Consider the following 13,457-nt stretch of genomic DNA (forward strand, 5'->3'; position numbering starts at 1 on the left):
TTAACTAGAATTTAAGTTTGAGAGTAGCTGGTCAGTAAAACAAGTATGGTAGATTGGGTGACATATTATGGTTTTTAAGGGTTTTTTTGTTTGTTTGTTTTGTTTTTTGTTTTCCTTAAACAAAGTTAACAATAATTAATTTGAATAAAGAAGGAAAAGATTAAATGGTTGGCGTGTGTAATGCAAATGCTGTTCCATGACTTGTTCAGCCATAGCCTCAATTTGACATGCTAGACTATGAATCCTAAAGACTGGCATACGGTTACTGCACTGGAGTTACTGTTCTCATTCCAACACTATAGAACATTTTGAATAGTGTTTTAAAATTTTATTTTAATGAAAGTTAAAAAAAACCTCTTACTTATACACTAAAGAAAATAAAGATAAAATGGTCTCCCGCCTGTCTGGGAAAAGTCCCATGGCCTGATCCTGGCCAGCAGGAGCAGCTGGTATTGAAGAGCAGGGGCCAGATGCAGCTGAGCTGCCAGCCACCTAGTTGTGGTTCCCTGGTGTCACGGTCTGGGTGAAGGATGGTGCAGAGCTGGTGTTCTGGCCAGCATCCCAGTGCGGCCCCAGCCACTGCAGGATGTTTCCGGCCTACTGGGATTCGGGCTCCAGCTGGCAGGACAGCTTGTAGCTGCAGGACAGTGAGGCAGCTGTGAGGCCACCATGAGCCACACATCAGGTCCCCTCTCAGTGCCTGCCCAGCTGGAATCCTGGGTCCCTAGCGGTACCCATGCAACAGGGCTTGATGCTGGCCGTGGAGTCATGGCCATAGGCTCTCTGCAGCTGTCCACAGAAAGCCTCCTCTAGGCCAGGTGTGGGGGCTGACACCTGTACTGTCAGTACTTTGGGAGGCTGAGGTGGGTGGATTGCTTGAGGCCAGGAATTTGAGACCAGCCTGGACATCATCATGAAACCCCACCTGTACCAGAACAACAACAGGAGAACAACCGGACATGGTGGTGGATAGCAGTAGTCGCAGCTGCTTGGAGGCTGAGGAAGGACTTGAGCCCAGGAGGCAGACATTGCAGTGAACAGAGATGGTGACACTGCAGTGCAGCCTGGGCGACAGAGCCAGACCATGTTTTAAAAAAATGGAGAGCCTTCTCCCACCCTCTGCCCATCTCCCAGGCCCTCACCTCTCCTTGTCACTGAGCTGCTCCATTCTTGAGAAACAAGTGACAAATTTCTCCAGAGGCCGAAGTTTGTAATTCATGGCAGCCACTTGGAGCAGCTGCATTTCCTGCAGAACTCGGACCTCCTAGAGACAGAGGACAGGATGCTGACAGGGCCTGGGTGGAAGACGCTGAGGGGGCCTTTGACAGGCAAGGAGAAGGGACTGGTCCCTGGGGCCATTCTGTGAAAGGGCCCCATGCAGCCCCCAGCCTGTTCTCAGAGTTGGATGTAAACAGCCCCTCCTGCAGGAATTGGTCTTTGATTCCAGTGCCTTTCCCACTTTCTCCACTGGGATAGGTCTCCTCCTCCTGTGTGTGTCAAACCCTCCCAGTAAACCTAAGATGTAGAGGATGGAGCCAGGGAGTGTCCTGCCCAGGGTGGACTGCGACGTCCACATCCCCACCCTCAACCAATGTGAGTGCCCTAGCTGCTCACCTTTCTCCTCTTGTTGCTGTTGCCCTGGAAGGCAGACAGAGTCCATCAGAAAGGTCCCTGGTCCTCAACCAGCCCCACCCCATCCCTTCCCATGCTGCATTACTGCCAGGGCCACCAGGGTCAGGGGATGTGCACATGACAGGACTTGGATCTGCGTCAGGCTCCAGGCTCTAGAGCAGGGGGCAAGGGAGCTGAGGCTCAGGGACACTCTGCCCCAACCCTCTCTGATGACAGACAGAGAAACTGAGGTCTCTCATAGAAAGAAAGCACTCAGTGACCCTGGAACTGCCTGCCCTTGGAAAGGCTCAATTTCATCTTCCTATTATGGGACTACCCCATGGAGAGGCTGAGTCCAGTTCAGCCCACACCTCAGCAGCTTTGCAGTCAGACAGCTCTGTAGCTTCACCACTCAGGGATAGGGACTGGTGGCTGCCATGGAGCCTCCATCATTCCGAGGTGATGAGATGGGCCTGATACCTCCACCCACAGGAGCCGCTGTGAGGCTCTCAGGAGAGGAGGTTTTCCAAGGGCTGAGATCTAAGTGCTCCGTCCAGGCCCCTCTCCTCCCAAGCCTCAGGATCCTGGTTCCCAACCAGCCTGCCCCAGACTCACATCCACATCGTCCGGGATGGCAGAATCCAACCTGTGCAACTCAGTCAGAAAATCCCCCAGGAAGGGGACCACGCCCTGTGCCATGGAGGGGTGGGGAGGTGGGAGGGATAGTGGTGATGAGTATTGGTCCTCAGGTGCCTGCCCAAGGTCTTATCCCATGAAATCCCATCAGGCCCTGTCTCCCAGAACCCTCCTCCCCAGGTCTCCCGGTTAGACCGTCAGCTGCCTTTCCCAATTCTCTGCCTCCTCTATCCCAGCTGACCTCCAAGTCTAGCAAGCACTCCTAGTTTTCTCTGTGGTGGGATTTTTTTTATTTTTATTTTTTATTTTATTTTTTGAGACAGAGTCTCGCTCTGTCCCCCAGGCTGGAGTGCAGTGGCCCGATCTCGGCTCACTGCAAGCTCCACCTCCTGGGTTCACGCCATTCTCCTGCCTCTGCCTCCCGAGTAGCTGGGACTATAGGCGCCCGCCACCGCGCCCGGCTAATTTTTTGTATTTTTAGTAGAGACGGCTTTCACCGTGGTCTCTATCTCCTGAACTTGTGATCCGCTCGCCTTGGCCTCCCAAAGTGCTGGGATTACAGGCGTGAGCCACCGCGCCCGGCCTATGGTGGGATTTTAACAAGTCACAAGGGCCTGTGGTCCCAGCCTTCCCCTTCCCCACAAACACTCTTGAGTCCAGCTTTCCCAGAGTCTTGCTCTGGTCTCTCAAATGGAGGTTTTCCAGGCCCAGTGGCCACAAGAGGACAGGGCTGGGGAGGAAGCCCCTGCTGCCTTGATATGGAGGCCTCCAGCTGGTGGGGAAAGCAACCCTGTCCTCTGATCCCCTGCAGTCCCTCCATGCCACAGGCTCACTCACCTTATTCTGCCTCCGCAGCCTCATCTGAGCTCTCTGGGGGTTCCTCTCCTGGGTGGCCACCTTAAAGCTCCCCGCCTGCCAGGTGTCAGTGATGGAGAGAGTGAGGCTGTCCTCCCTTCCCCCAGTTACACCCCAGCCACCCCGCACTTGGATCCCCAGGGACTGGCATGAGTCACCTGACACAGTGCTGATAGGACTGGCCCAGCCCCATACTCCCTGTGTGTGTCACCCAATCATACAGCCAGGCCTCCCTGTGACTGTTTCCTCTTCTGTAAAGAGCCATGAAAACCACAGCTACCTCACAGGGTCTCCTGAGTGCTCAGTTTCCTGTAGCTGTTGCCATTGTTCTCCCTCTCATCCCTCTGAGGAAGAACCAGGCACGAGCACCCTCAAATTGCTTTCTTTTCTCGAACCTCATTTCCACCCTGTGATGCCCGCACTACAGGCTCAGCATCCCTTCATTTTCCAGATGAGGAAACAGAGGCCCTGAGTGGGCAGTGACTCCCCAGGGCCCCAAAAGAGAGGACACCTCCATCCCCTCTTGGAGTCTCTGTCTCGGCTGCCTTCACCCCATATCCCGGCACCACCACCCATCAGGGTCTTGTTCTCTGGAGTCTCTGAGTGTCTAGGTCTCCAGCCAGGCACAGTCGTGATGGGAAAGGGACAGGGCGGTTTAGGAGACCTGGTTAAGTGGCACCTGCCTATCTGAGCCCCACTGGAGTCTCTGCCACACAAACTGGGTTTGAGCCATGAAAAAGGTTTTGACTCGACAATGATCCCCCAGGGGAGTTCCATGCACAGAACTCTCTCTTCCTCCACTCAGGAAGTGGCCTCCTGAGCTGCCATCTCTGACTGACATGGCAGGGTTTTCCAGAATCCTGGGTGGGGTGACATGTTGCCTTCTCATTTGCATGGAAGATTCTGAGATCTGGTCAGGGAGGATCCCCTAGGAATGCATGAACCCCCCAGATACTTGTCATGAGCATGTGTCACTGCTCACTGGTGAGAATCCTGTGACATGACCATTTTTGGGTGTCTACAAAGGGCAGAGCAGGGAGCCCCAGCAAACACATACATCTGTCCCGAGTATGCCCATTGGTACCCAAAGCTGGGCGGTCCACTGGACTCCCTGGCACATGAGCTTCCTCTGTTGTCGTTCCCTCTTTCCCCAGTGCAGATAGAGGCCCCCTGCCCTTGGAGGTGCGCTGCAGACAGAAGCAGCAGCAGAGACCTGGCTTCCTGAGGAATTGCTGGTCAGTTTGAGAAAGGAAGAAAGTCCCACCTACCATGACCATCCCTCAGTGTGGAGGAAGCTCCATGCCAGCAGCATGGACCAGCACGGGAACCAGAGCCCTACTAATGCTGCAGCTCATCACCCCCGCTCAGAAGCCCAGCAGCCATTGCCACATCCCATTTCCAGGGCCTCCTGCCCCTGTGCCCCCACGTGCCCATGGACCCTCACGCCTCTCTTTCTGTTGGCCCAAGGTAGGCATAGAGGGTATTTTTGAAGTCCACTTTTAGTAGGTAAGTCAAAACAAAATAACCACTCCACACTGGGTCCAATGCCCTTCCAAACTCACTCTTTCCTCTGACCCTTAAACACTTGTCCCGCATCTCCCAGACTCCACTGTACCTTGATCAGCAGGTCCCTCTTCACTGCAGTGTCTTTTTTGCAGAGTTCTTTTAGATATTTTGAGCTTTTGCTATGGACAGAGGAAAGAAAGAAGGGTAAATTTGGGAATAATCAGGGAGATTTGTGAGTCGCAATCCCTTTTATTTGAAAACCCAGTGAATCCCAACTTCCTGGGTGAGAGTTTTCAGTGGGGTCCTCTGATGACAAGGGCTCCAGATGACCAGAGTGGGATGTCTCATGCTCCTCCCCTGGCCCATCTCCACTTCACATGAGCCCCTGTGTGTTCACAGTTAGCCTCTAGCTGGACACAGTTCCACTGCTGGGTACAAACACCTGAAAGCCTCCAGTTGGCTCCAGTCTGTTCCTGATGGTTAAAAATCCTTAGTCCTGAGTTGGAAATCTTTGCCTAGGAGTCCAGGGCAGCTTAGTGACCACACCTACCAGCCCATCCCTGCCTCCAGTGTCCCTGGTCTCCAAGAACCTTTCAGAGTCACTGAGGGCACATGGGGAGACCTATAGGTCCCTAGGTCAACCCTGGTGCTCCCGTGGAGAGAGCCCTCCTCACCTGGACACTGCTGCCCATGTCTTGTGTAGCCGATGTATTGGGTTGCTGCTCAGAGCAGAGATGATGGCGTGTACTGAAGAGAAGTTGTTGAGGCTTAGGCACTCCTGGAGAGGGAAGAGTGAGCTGTGAGGTCCAGAGTTGGAGTCCAGCCCACTTCAGCCTCAGCCCCCTCTGCTGAGATCTCCCTTCCTGGACAAAGCAGAGGCCCAGGGAGCCTCAGGAGGGCACACCTGGGGCTAAGTGAATGTCACTCATCTAAGAGGAGTTTTGTGCAACCCAAGGAAGAGCCCAGGTCAGAAGTGAGCAGCCACCACTGGGCCATGGGAGTCAAGGTCAGTGAAGCTCTGGCAAGAAGGGCCTAGCAGATGTGCAGGGCTCAGGCTAGAGATACAGATGCCAATCCTGAAAGCTGAGGGAGGAGAAGAGGCAGTTCCCCATTTTTAGAGAGGGAATCTCAAGGCCCAACCATGGCTTACCCTGGCCACCTTGATCCAGTGCTCCACCACCCTGGCCCTGTCCCGGGCCCTCATGCTGTGGTCCCCAAGGCAGGAGGTGGTGACGCAGTTGGTGAGCCTGTTGAAGTGTGCAATGGTAGCACGAACTGTGGGTGCCACGTGCTCACTCCCCTTCTTATGTCGTTGGCCCCAGATGGAGCCCAGACATTCGTAGAGCTCCACCTTCGTGAACAGCTCCTTTGGGGGAGGAGGAGAGTGTCACGGACACAGTACACACCAGCTCAGAGTCACCCACAGTCCCAGGCAGGGACTGAGCTCACAGTCATCCATGGTCTCTGGCAGGAACCAAGCTGGAGCTCAGAAAGCTTTAAAATATGCTCCAGACTTGTGGGAGTCCCTGGGTTTTGTCTTCTGCCCATCAAGGCCCCTGAATGCATCATGGCCAGAACCCAACAAGGGTGGGAAGAGAGAGTGACATTTTCTCACAGGCAATCTGCACTCCAAGAACTAGAAGGCCAGCCCGTCCTGAGACCTTGTCTTCCTCCCATCCCAATCAGCCCTCTACTCCTTCTCTCCATACCAGTGCACTTTCCTTGTGGCAGCTGCAACTGTGGGCTCTGTTTGGGTGTCCGCCATAGAATCTAGTATACATCAGGTACCTAATAGGGGCTGAGGGTAGTGAGGCTCCTGAGCAGCTGGGTGAGTGACCCATGGCCCTGCCTGCATCTCAGTGAGCACCTGCCCTGTCCTGCTTTCTGTCCATCCCCTGTCGTTCAGTCTGCACAGTCTGTGCAGCTGGCATGGGTGATTTCCCATCTCTGCTGTCCACATGCAGACAGGGAAGGCTTGTGGGTGAGGAAACTCATCCAGATCCCATGGTTGGTAAGAAGTGGGGCTGAAATTGGACCCAGGGCATTGGCCGCTCCTCAGGGAGAGGCTGGTCTGAGACAGCTGGTGCCAGAGGCACAACCTGCAAAGCCCAGCTGCTCACCGCATCTATGAGGGTCAGCTGCTCAGCCAGCAGCCTGGGAGGGAAGGTCGTGATGTCCGGCAGCTCCTCACTGGGTTGGCTGTGGACAGTCCCGGGACAGGGACAGGGGGCCTCTGGGGCTGACTGTGGCTCCAGTGATGTCCCTGGAGGGGGCCCTTCCCCTGGTGCTGGTCCTGGTGCTGAATGTAGATATCCTGGTGCACCCAGGGCTGCACCTGACTCTGGCTCCAGAGCAGCCCCCACATCCGCCAGCAGTGGTGGTGCTGGCTCCAGGGCCGGCATTGTTAATGCGTGTTGCCCAGGAGGCAGAGCAGGATCTGGAAAAGGAGAAAAGGTCACCACACCAGTTACTTTTCACTGGGCTTTCCAAGCACAGAAATGACCGGATGGAATTTAAGGGAATTGTAGCCCCAAAACACCACCCCCGGAAAGTCTTCCAGACTGCAAGCCACCTCACCATCTGGCTTGGCCTCGTTGGGCTCCGGAAGCACCAACTGGCCTAGGACAAGTTCCTGGTGGTCCTCCAAGCCCAGTCCAGGCCAGGCGAAGTTCCTGAAGGCCAGCTTTATCCGGAAAGATGACTGTTGCGGGGGCTGATAGCAAACTGAAGTGTTCTCAGGGGGCCAGGTGAACAAAATGGAGGTGGTGGTGCTGGTGATGGAGTGGACAGCTGAGTCAGAGGCCTGGCCTTCTCCCACACAACCCTCCAGGGCACCCTTGCGTGGTTCTGGGTCCCTGGCCTCTTGCTGCCTGTGTAGAGGACAGCCCCACCCTACCACAAGCCATCGGTGCTGTCCTGGAAGGGGCAGACCTGGCCATGCAACAGGGCTCTACAGACCCTTGTGTGCCCCGGCGTCCCACTGACATTCTCTTCCCAAAGGCCCTGGAGCACAGCACTGTGCACCTGGGCACTCAAGACTGCAGCTCCAGGCTGATTTGTGAGCAGCTTGGTCATCAAAGCTCCAGCTCTGGGTCCCCTGGTCCTGGGGTTAGGAGGGTAGGGGCAGATGTCAGATGGAGTAGGACAGGGAGAGCTGGGAAGCCACGGTGCTGGGGATGGTTCTCTCAGTGGCCAGCTGTGACCCCAGCTTCACCCCTTCTTTTCAGGGGACCTAAGTCTCCATTTACAGAACTCACTATTTGCCTCGTGTAGGAGGGAAGTCCCCAGATGTCAAAGTTGTTATGGGAATTATAAGACGTATGAACCCCAGGGCTCCTTTAGTCTCTCCCCAGCCAGAGTCCACATATTTCTCCCCATGTTTTGTGGGTGAAGAGGCCCTTCAGAACCCTAAGTCCCGCCAGTTTATACTTGTTGCTGGGCTGCGTCATTCTAGTCAGAATCTGGGAGGATGCCACCATACGTAGAGGAGGCCATGAGGGTTTCACCTCTAACATTCTGTAGATATGACTTGTTTATTCTGTCTACTGTGAGCGCCTGACTCTGAGTAGAATTGAGGCCCAGGGATTGTCATCTGCTTTGTTTATGAAATTATGCCAAGCCACAAGAAGAGCAAATGAGGTGTTTTGTATGTATGTGTGGAATGAGTGAACCCCAACCACTGGAGAACCCAGTGAGCATCTACAGATGTCTGAGTGGGCCTGTGGCTCCTTTTTCAGCACCAAGGGACCCCTCTTCTGTCTGTGTCAAGGAGAAAGACCAGCCAGAAGGAATCTCAGACATCCTTTACCAATGCCATCATGGACTTTCTTTCTATGTGCTTTCCCAAACAGCAAGAGATATGGGCCATTGCGGCAGAATGCTGAGAGCTGCTTCAGTGAGTGGGAAGAGAAAAATAATAAACATGAATCACAGCACCCCTAGCAGATTGTCCAGAATTTTAGGCTCTAGGGAACCCTTTGTTTGCCATGTCTTAAATCATTCAGTCCCTACAAGAACCCTGTGAGGTTCATGTTCTCACTACTCCCTGTTCCAGAGGAGCCAGCCGAGGCTCTGAGAGCTGCATCTTCAAGACACAGCCAGTAGGGGACAGAGGCACCTCCGTGCCTTAGAGGGGATGGACACTCACCTTCTAACCAGTAGTTCCAAAAAGTGTGGCACGGTGATAAAGTCCCAGGAGGGGCCCAGGCAGGTGGCATAGGAGGAGATGGGTTTAGTTAGAAAAGCTGGAACCAGGGACTCCAACAGCTTCTTCCCTATGCCGGACTGGAAAGTTGGCATCCTGCAGATCTCATTTTCATACTAGGGGGACAAGGAGGGACATGGGAGTCAGTGTAACACCAAGAACCACCAGAGGATCGGGATCTGGAACTCACACCAAGAAGCGTCAACCCTTCAGGGACTTGTGCATGTGGAGAACCTGGGTGCCCATGGTGAAAAGGGTTCTACGCTTTCAAAGAAAAATTGCATGAGAAGGATAAAATGATTCATGCCTTCAAGGTATCATCACGGTGTTTGTCAGCTGTGGGGCAATGGCACCCTCTGTATCAACAGCATCATCATCCCTGCAATCCTCAAAAATCACCCTCATGGTGGAGAAGAGGAGACGCGGGCTTTTGAATGTCAAATGCTTGCTCAGCAGCACCCGGGTCAGAAGAGAGCACCTTCCACAGGGAGGACTGGATGAAATTCCCTCTAGGCCACCTGAGGCTCCGCTGCTTATATGGAAGGGAAGGGCCTGGGGAGGTCTCGTCCCCTCCTCATTTTAGCGACAGCACACAGGACAAGACGCTCTAGAAGAAACCTTTGACTTAAAGAGATATGGTTGTTTTTGTTCTTTAACATGAACATGAGTCTGGAGAAATAGCTATGGCCATCCCAGCCCTGGCCAAGGGGAAAATGCCAGAAGACTCCAGGGTGGGAGGAAGCACATCCCAAGGCCTAGGATCTTCTAGGCGACTCGGGGAAGAGAAAACGCAGGCAGGTATTGAAGCTGTAAAAGGTTATGCAAATGTATGTTTGAAACTGGAAATAAAACAAGGTAATTTTCTCTGCCACACAGACAACAGATTGGCAAAAAGTTAAAAGCATGTTAGTATTCAGGGGAGGCTGCATTCAGAGAAGCAGCTACCTTCAGAGGCTGCTGGTGACCGTGTGACCAGCTGGAGCCCTTTTGGAAAGTCAACTGGCTAGACTTGTTGAAACTTGCTATCTGCGCATCCTTTCACCCAGATTTCCCTTTCCCAGGTGTCTATCTTCCACAGGGGATTTGTGTATTTTATGGGTTGAATTTTGTCCCCACCCCCAAATGTAACTGTTTCTGTTCTCAACCCCAGAGACTCAGAATGTAACTGTGTCTGGACACAGAGTACTCCAAGAGGTAACAGGTGAAGTGACTTCATTAGGGTGGTCCCTAAGTTAATATGCCTGGGGTTCTTACAAGGAGAGGTGGTGAGCGCACAGAGAAGTTCAAGAGAAGACACTGCGCTGACTGAGATAGAAGTCAGCCATCTCCAAGGCAAGGAGAGAGGCCCGGAGAAACCACCCCAGGCTGACAGCTTGACGTTGGACTTCCAGTCTCCAGAATTGTGAGGAACCAGATTTCTGTGGTTAAGCCCTTCAGTCAGCGTGCATGTTATGGCAGCCCTGGGAAACTGCTCCAGCCTATTAGGACACACATAGGATTATGCTGCCTGTAGAAAGGCTTCCTAGAAAGGGAATTTTATCATGACAGGCTCCATCAGCACTGAGAGGCTGACCCGCTGTGGAGCATGGCCCCCCTTAAGGAATATTACAGTGACATGCGAGGGTACAGCTCCTGCCTGGTGGGGATGCAGGGATGAGTCCTCTGAGATGACACTTTAAAGACAGATGCATAGAGTAGCTTCACCTTCTTTTGTTGTAATCACCATCCCCCCAACTTGTTTGTGTAGAAGTGATGGATTTTAAGTCCTGGAAGAGGTCGGCAGGGCAGAGGAGCTGCCTGTTGCCAGAGATACACTTAGGGTGGGGAGTTAAAATGATAACAGGATGAGTATGTTGCTACAGTGTTACCATTGTACCCAGTTCTTGTAGCAACATGCTAAGATACTCCTGGCATAGCAGCAAGTGAAAACAGAAGGATTTTCTCTGATCTTCCTCTGATAGGTGAAAGGGACTTTGCCGGTAACCAAGTTACCACTGGGGACTAATGGCAGCCAGATTCCTTTGGGAGAGGACAGTGGCTCACTCAAGTGTGAAAGCCCTAGGACAGAGCCTAGCGAGTCCCCATATTCATGTTTGAGTCCTGGGCCCACCCTGGTTTTCTGGAGTCCCTGTCTATGGAGACCCTTCTGTGTCCAGTCTCACCCTAGACCAGCACTGGCCGTGGTTGGTAGCAGGGGGCCCCTGCCCTTCTTTGAAGAAGATGGAGAAATGGAATCCATCCAACAGCCCCTGCTTGATCTGCCGTGTGGAGCTCTGCAAAGAGAGTGCCCAAGAGCCGGGCGAAGAGGTGTCAGTGGCCTGCCTGGCTGACCCCATAGTGGGATACCCCATTAGAACTCCTCCCTGGCGCCCCCTTCCCCAACAGGATTCGGCACACAGGAGCATCTACATAGACCTCCAGCCAGAGGAGGTTGACGTCTCTGGCAGATGAAGCTTGAGGTCTTGGGATTCAGATCTGAGCAGACAAACTGTGTCCTCGAAACTCACCTTCCCATCCTGAAGGCATGGCCTGGGCTGTGAACCTGACATACTGATCAGGCTCCCAACCCCCGACAGCCTACCTGCTCCTGTCCAGGAAGGGCCCCTCTTCTCCTGTTTCCCCCAAACACATGGGGAGGGGCTCAGCACTGCCCTGATGGACACAGCTGACGCCTGGCCTGGACGGGCCTGCCCTGGGTCCTGTGTTACCTGTGGGTGCCTTCTGGCAAAGGGCCAGAGGCGTCGAGGGTTAGGGTTGAACCAATGTCTATATTCTCGAGAAAGACTCTCATTTTGGCCTCTTCTGTGACGAGGAGGTCGACAGCAAGTCGGGACACAGCAGGAGAACATGTTGTTCTCTTGAGTGTCAACTACTAACTGAACTGGAAATGGGGCTGTGTGTATAATATGGGTGCCTAGTTACCAGAATTCTAAGTTCTGTTGGGGTCTATCAGTAAGGAAGTGAGGTCACATCTTGTAGGTTCCATCCTGTAAGCTCCTCCTTCCCATAAGACCTACTCAAAGGCCCCACTGGGCTTCTGGCCACTCACCCTCCCCCATCAACTCCTTACCTTTCACCATTATGCCAAAGTGTGCCCCTTCAGCACCTTGGGAAGACCTGGATGTAAACAGGGTCCCAGTTTTGAGGAGACAGTTCTTGGTCAAACAACCTTTATCTTAGCAGTTGTGAGACCCTAGAGAACTCCTTTGGTGTTTTGGGGCCTCCCCAGCATGCACAATGGGGGTTATGCTAGCATCTCCTTCCTAGGGAACTCATGAGGTGTGTTTGAGATAGATCTTATAAAACTCATGGTGTGGTGTTCCCTGTAGATATTGCACACACTTACAGATGGAAGAAATACAAGGAGTGAGAAGTAGCATGGAATATAACTCCAGTGTCCCTGGGGTCCACAGTGTGGTCTCAGGAGAAGACACTTTTGCTCTGGGCCTCCTCTTTCATGCTGCATCAGTAGATGTTGAGATTAAATGAAATTCAGACATCGTCCTCCTCTGACATTGCACCTTCCAGTGCCTTCCCGTTTTATTTAGACCCAGACCCTGTGCCTCATCTCAGCCTAGGGTGGGCAGCATCCACAAAGACAGCACTGAGGGGTTAGTGACTCCCTTCTGAATGATGAAATATGACACAGGTGATGGAATCGCACTTCTGGGCTAGTTCAGGATGTTACAACGAAGAGCCATAGCCTGGGGAGCTGATCAAAAACAGAATTATGTTTCTCCCAGTTCTGGAGGCTGGAAGTTGGATTTCAGGGTACCAGCCTGGTCAGGCCTTAGTGAAGTCTCCCGTACCATTCACTGAGCTTTTACAGTGCTGTCCTTTCTTTGGAGGACAGCTCAACTTTAGGAGCATGGGTGGACCTCCATTCAAAGCCCAGCTCCCACTTCTAGCTTGGTGATCGTGAGGAAGTCATAGAACATCCCTGTGCCTGTTTTCTCCTCTGAGAAATGGCATTAGTGAGAATTGCTTCCCTTTTTAATCACAGAAAATAAAGCATGCAAAGAAGTTAACTCGGTGCCATTGGGCAGAGAGTGAGAGGCCAGCAAACCAGAGAGATCAGCTTGCCCACAGCAGTGGTGAGGAGTGCGAAGAGTGGGTGAGGCTGGGGCAGGAAGCAGGCCAGCCTGCCAGAGCCCAGGAACAGGTGAGAGGCAAGAGTGAGCTCCTCACCCTGAATTCTCAGGGGACACAGGCATGCAGGGCCTGTGGGGAGCACAATCATCAGGGCTGCCCTCGTTCCCCTGGTTCCCTCCATATCTGATGTGGTCCCAGGGCCCCCTCTCCCTGTGTTTCCTCTCTGCCCTGCTTTCTTCCTGGCTGCCCTCCCAGGACTCATTTTTGGCCCTGATCAGGTGGAGTCTTGAGGTAACTGTACACCTATTAATAACTCCTCTGAGGTTCAACCTGCCGTTTGTTGAGACCTCTGAGCTTACTCAGAAACCACCTCCTGTTGGGACCTGAGAGAAGGCTGGCTGGAGGGAGCTGACAGTGCAATGGCGGTTTTCCCTGGGGTGCCACTCTCGGGTCCACCAGCAGGTATCTGCCAAATTCGAGCTTTCTTTTGGTTCTCTGGGGTTCTGAGGTGTGACTTTCCCTCTGAAGACAGGCTGAGCCCCTGGTGGGTGCC

At 53.3% G+C, this 13,457-nt stretch overlaps 1 protein-coding gene across 1 annotated transcript; it reads right to left on the bottom strand.

Annotated features, from left to right (window-relative positions):
* Positions 1–318: 318 nt before the first annotated feature.
* Positions 319–7,683, bottom strand: LOC103223052 (ral-GDS-related protein). The gene is made up of 11 exons (XM_007975168.3): positions 7,505–7,683; positions 7,186–7,379; positions 6,729–7,045; positions 5,759–5,974; positions 5,283–5,386; positions 4,718–4,787; positions 3,085–3,159; positions 2,227–2,301; positions 1,615–1,638; positions 1,143–1,264; positions 319–637 (listed from the first exon to the last, which is right to left on the bottom strand). Exons 1-11 carry the CDS (start codon positions 7,681–7,683, stop codon positions 598–600), a joined length of 1,416 nt encoding a protein of 471 aa, XP_007973359.2. The 3' UTR covers positions 319–597.
* Between the last annotated feature and the right edge of the window lie 5,774 nt (positions 7,684–13,457).

The sequence above is a fragment of the Chlorocebus sabaeus genome, chromosome 19 (genome assembly GCF_047675955.1).
Source record: "Chlorocebus sabaeus isolate Y175 chromosome 19, mChlSab1.0.hap1, whole genome shotgun sequence".
Taxonomy (NCBI): Eukaryota; Metazoa; Chordata; class Mammalia; order Primates; family Cercopithecidae; genus Chlorocebus; species Chlorocebus sabaeus.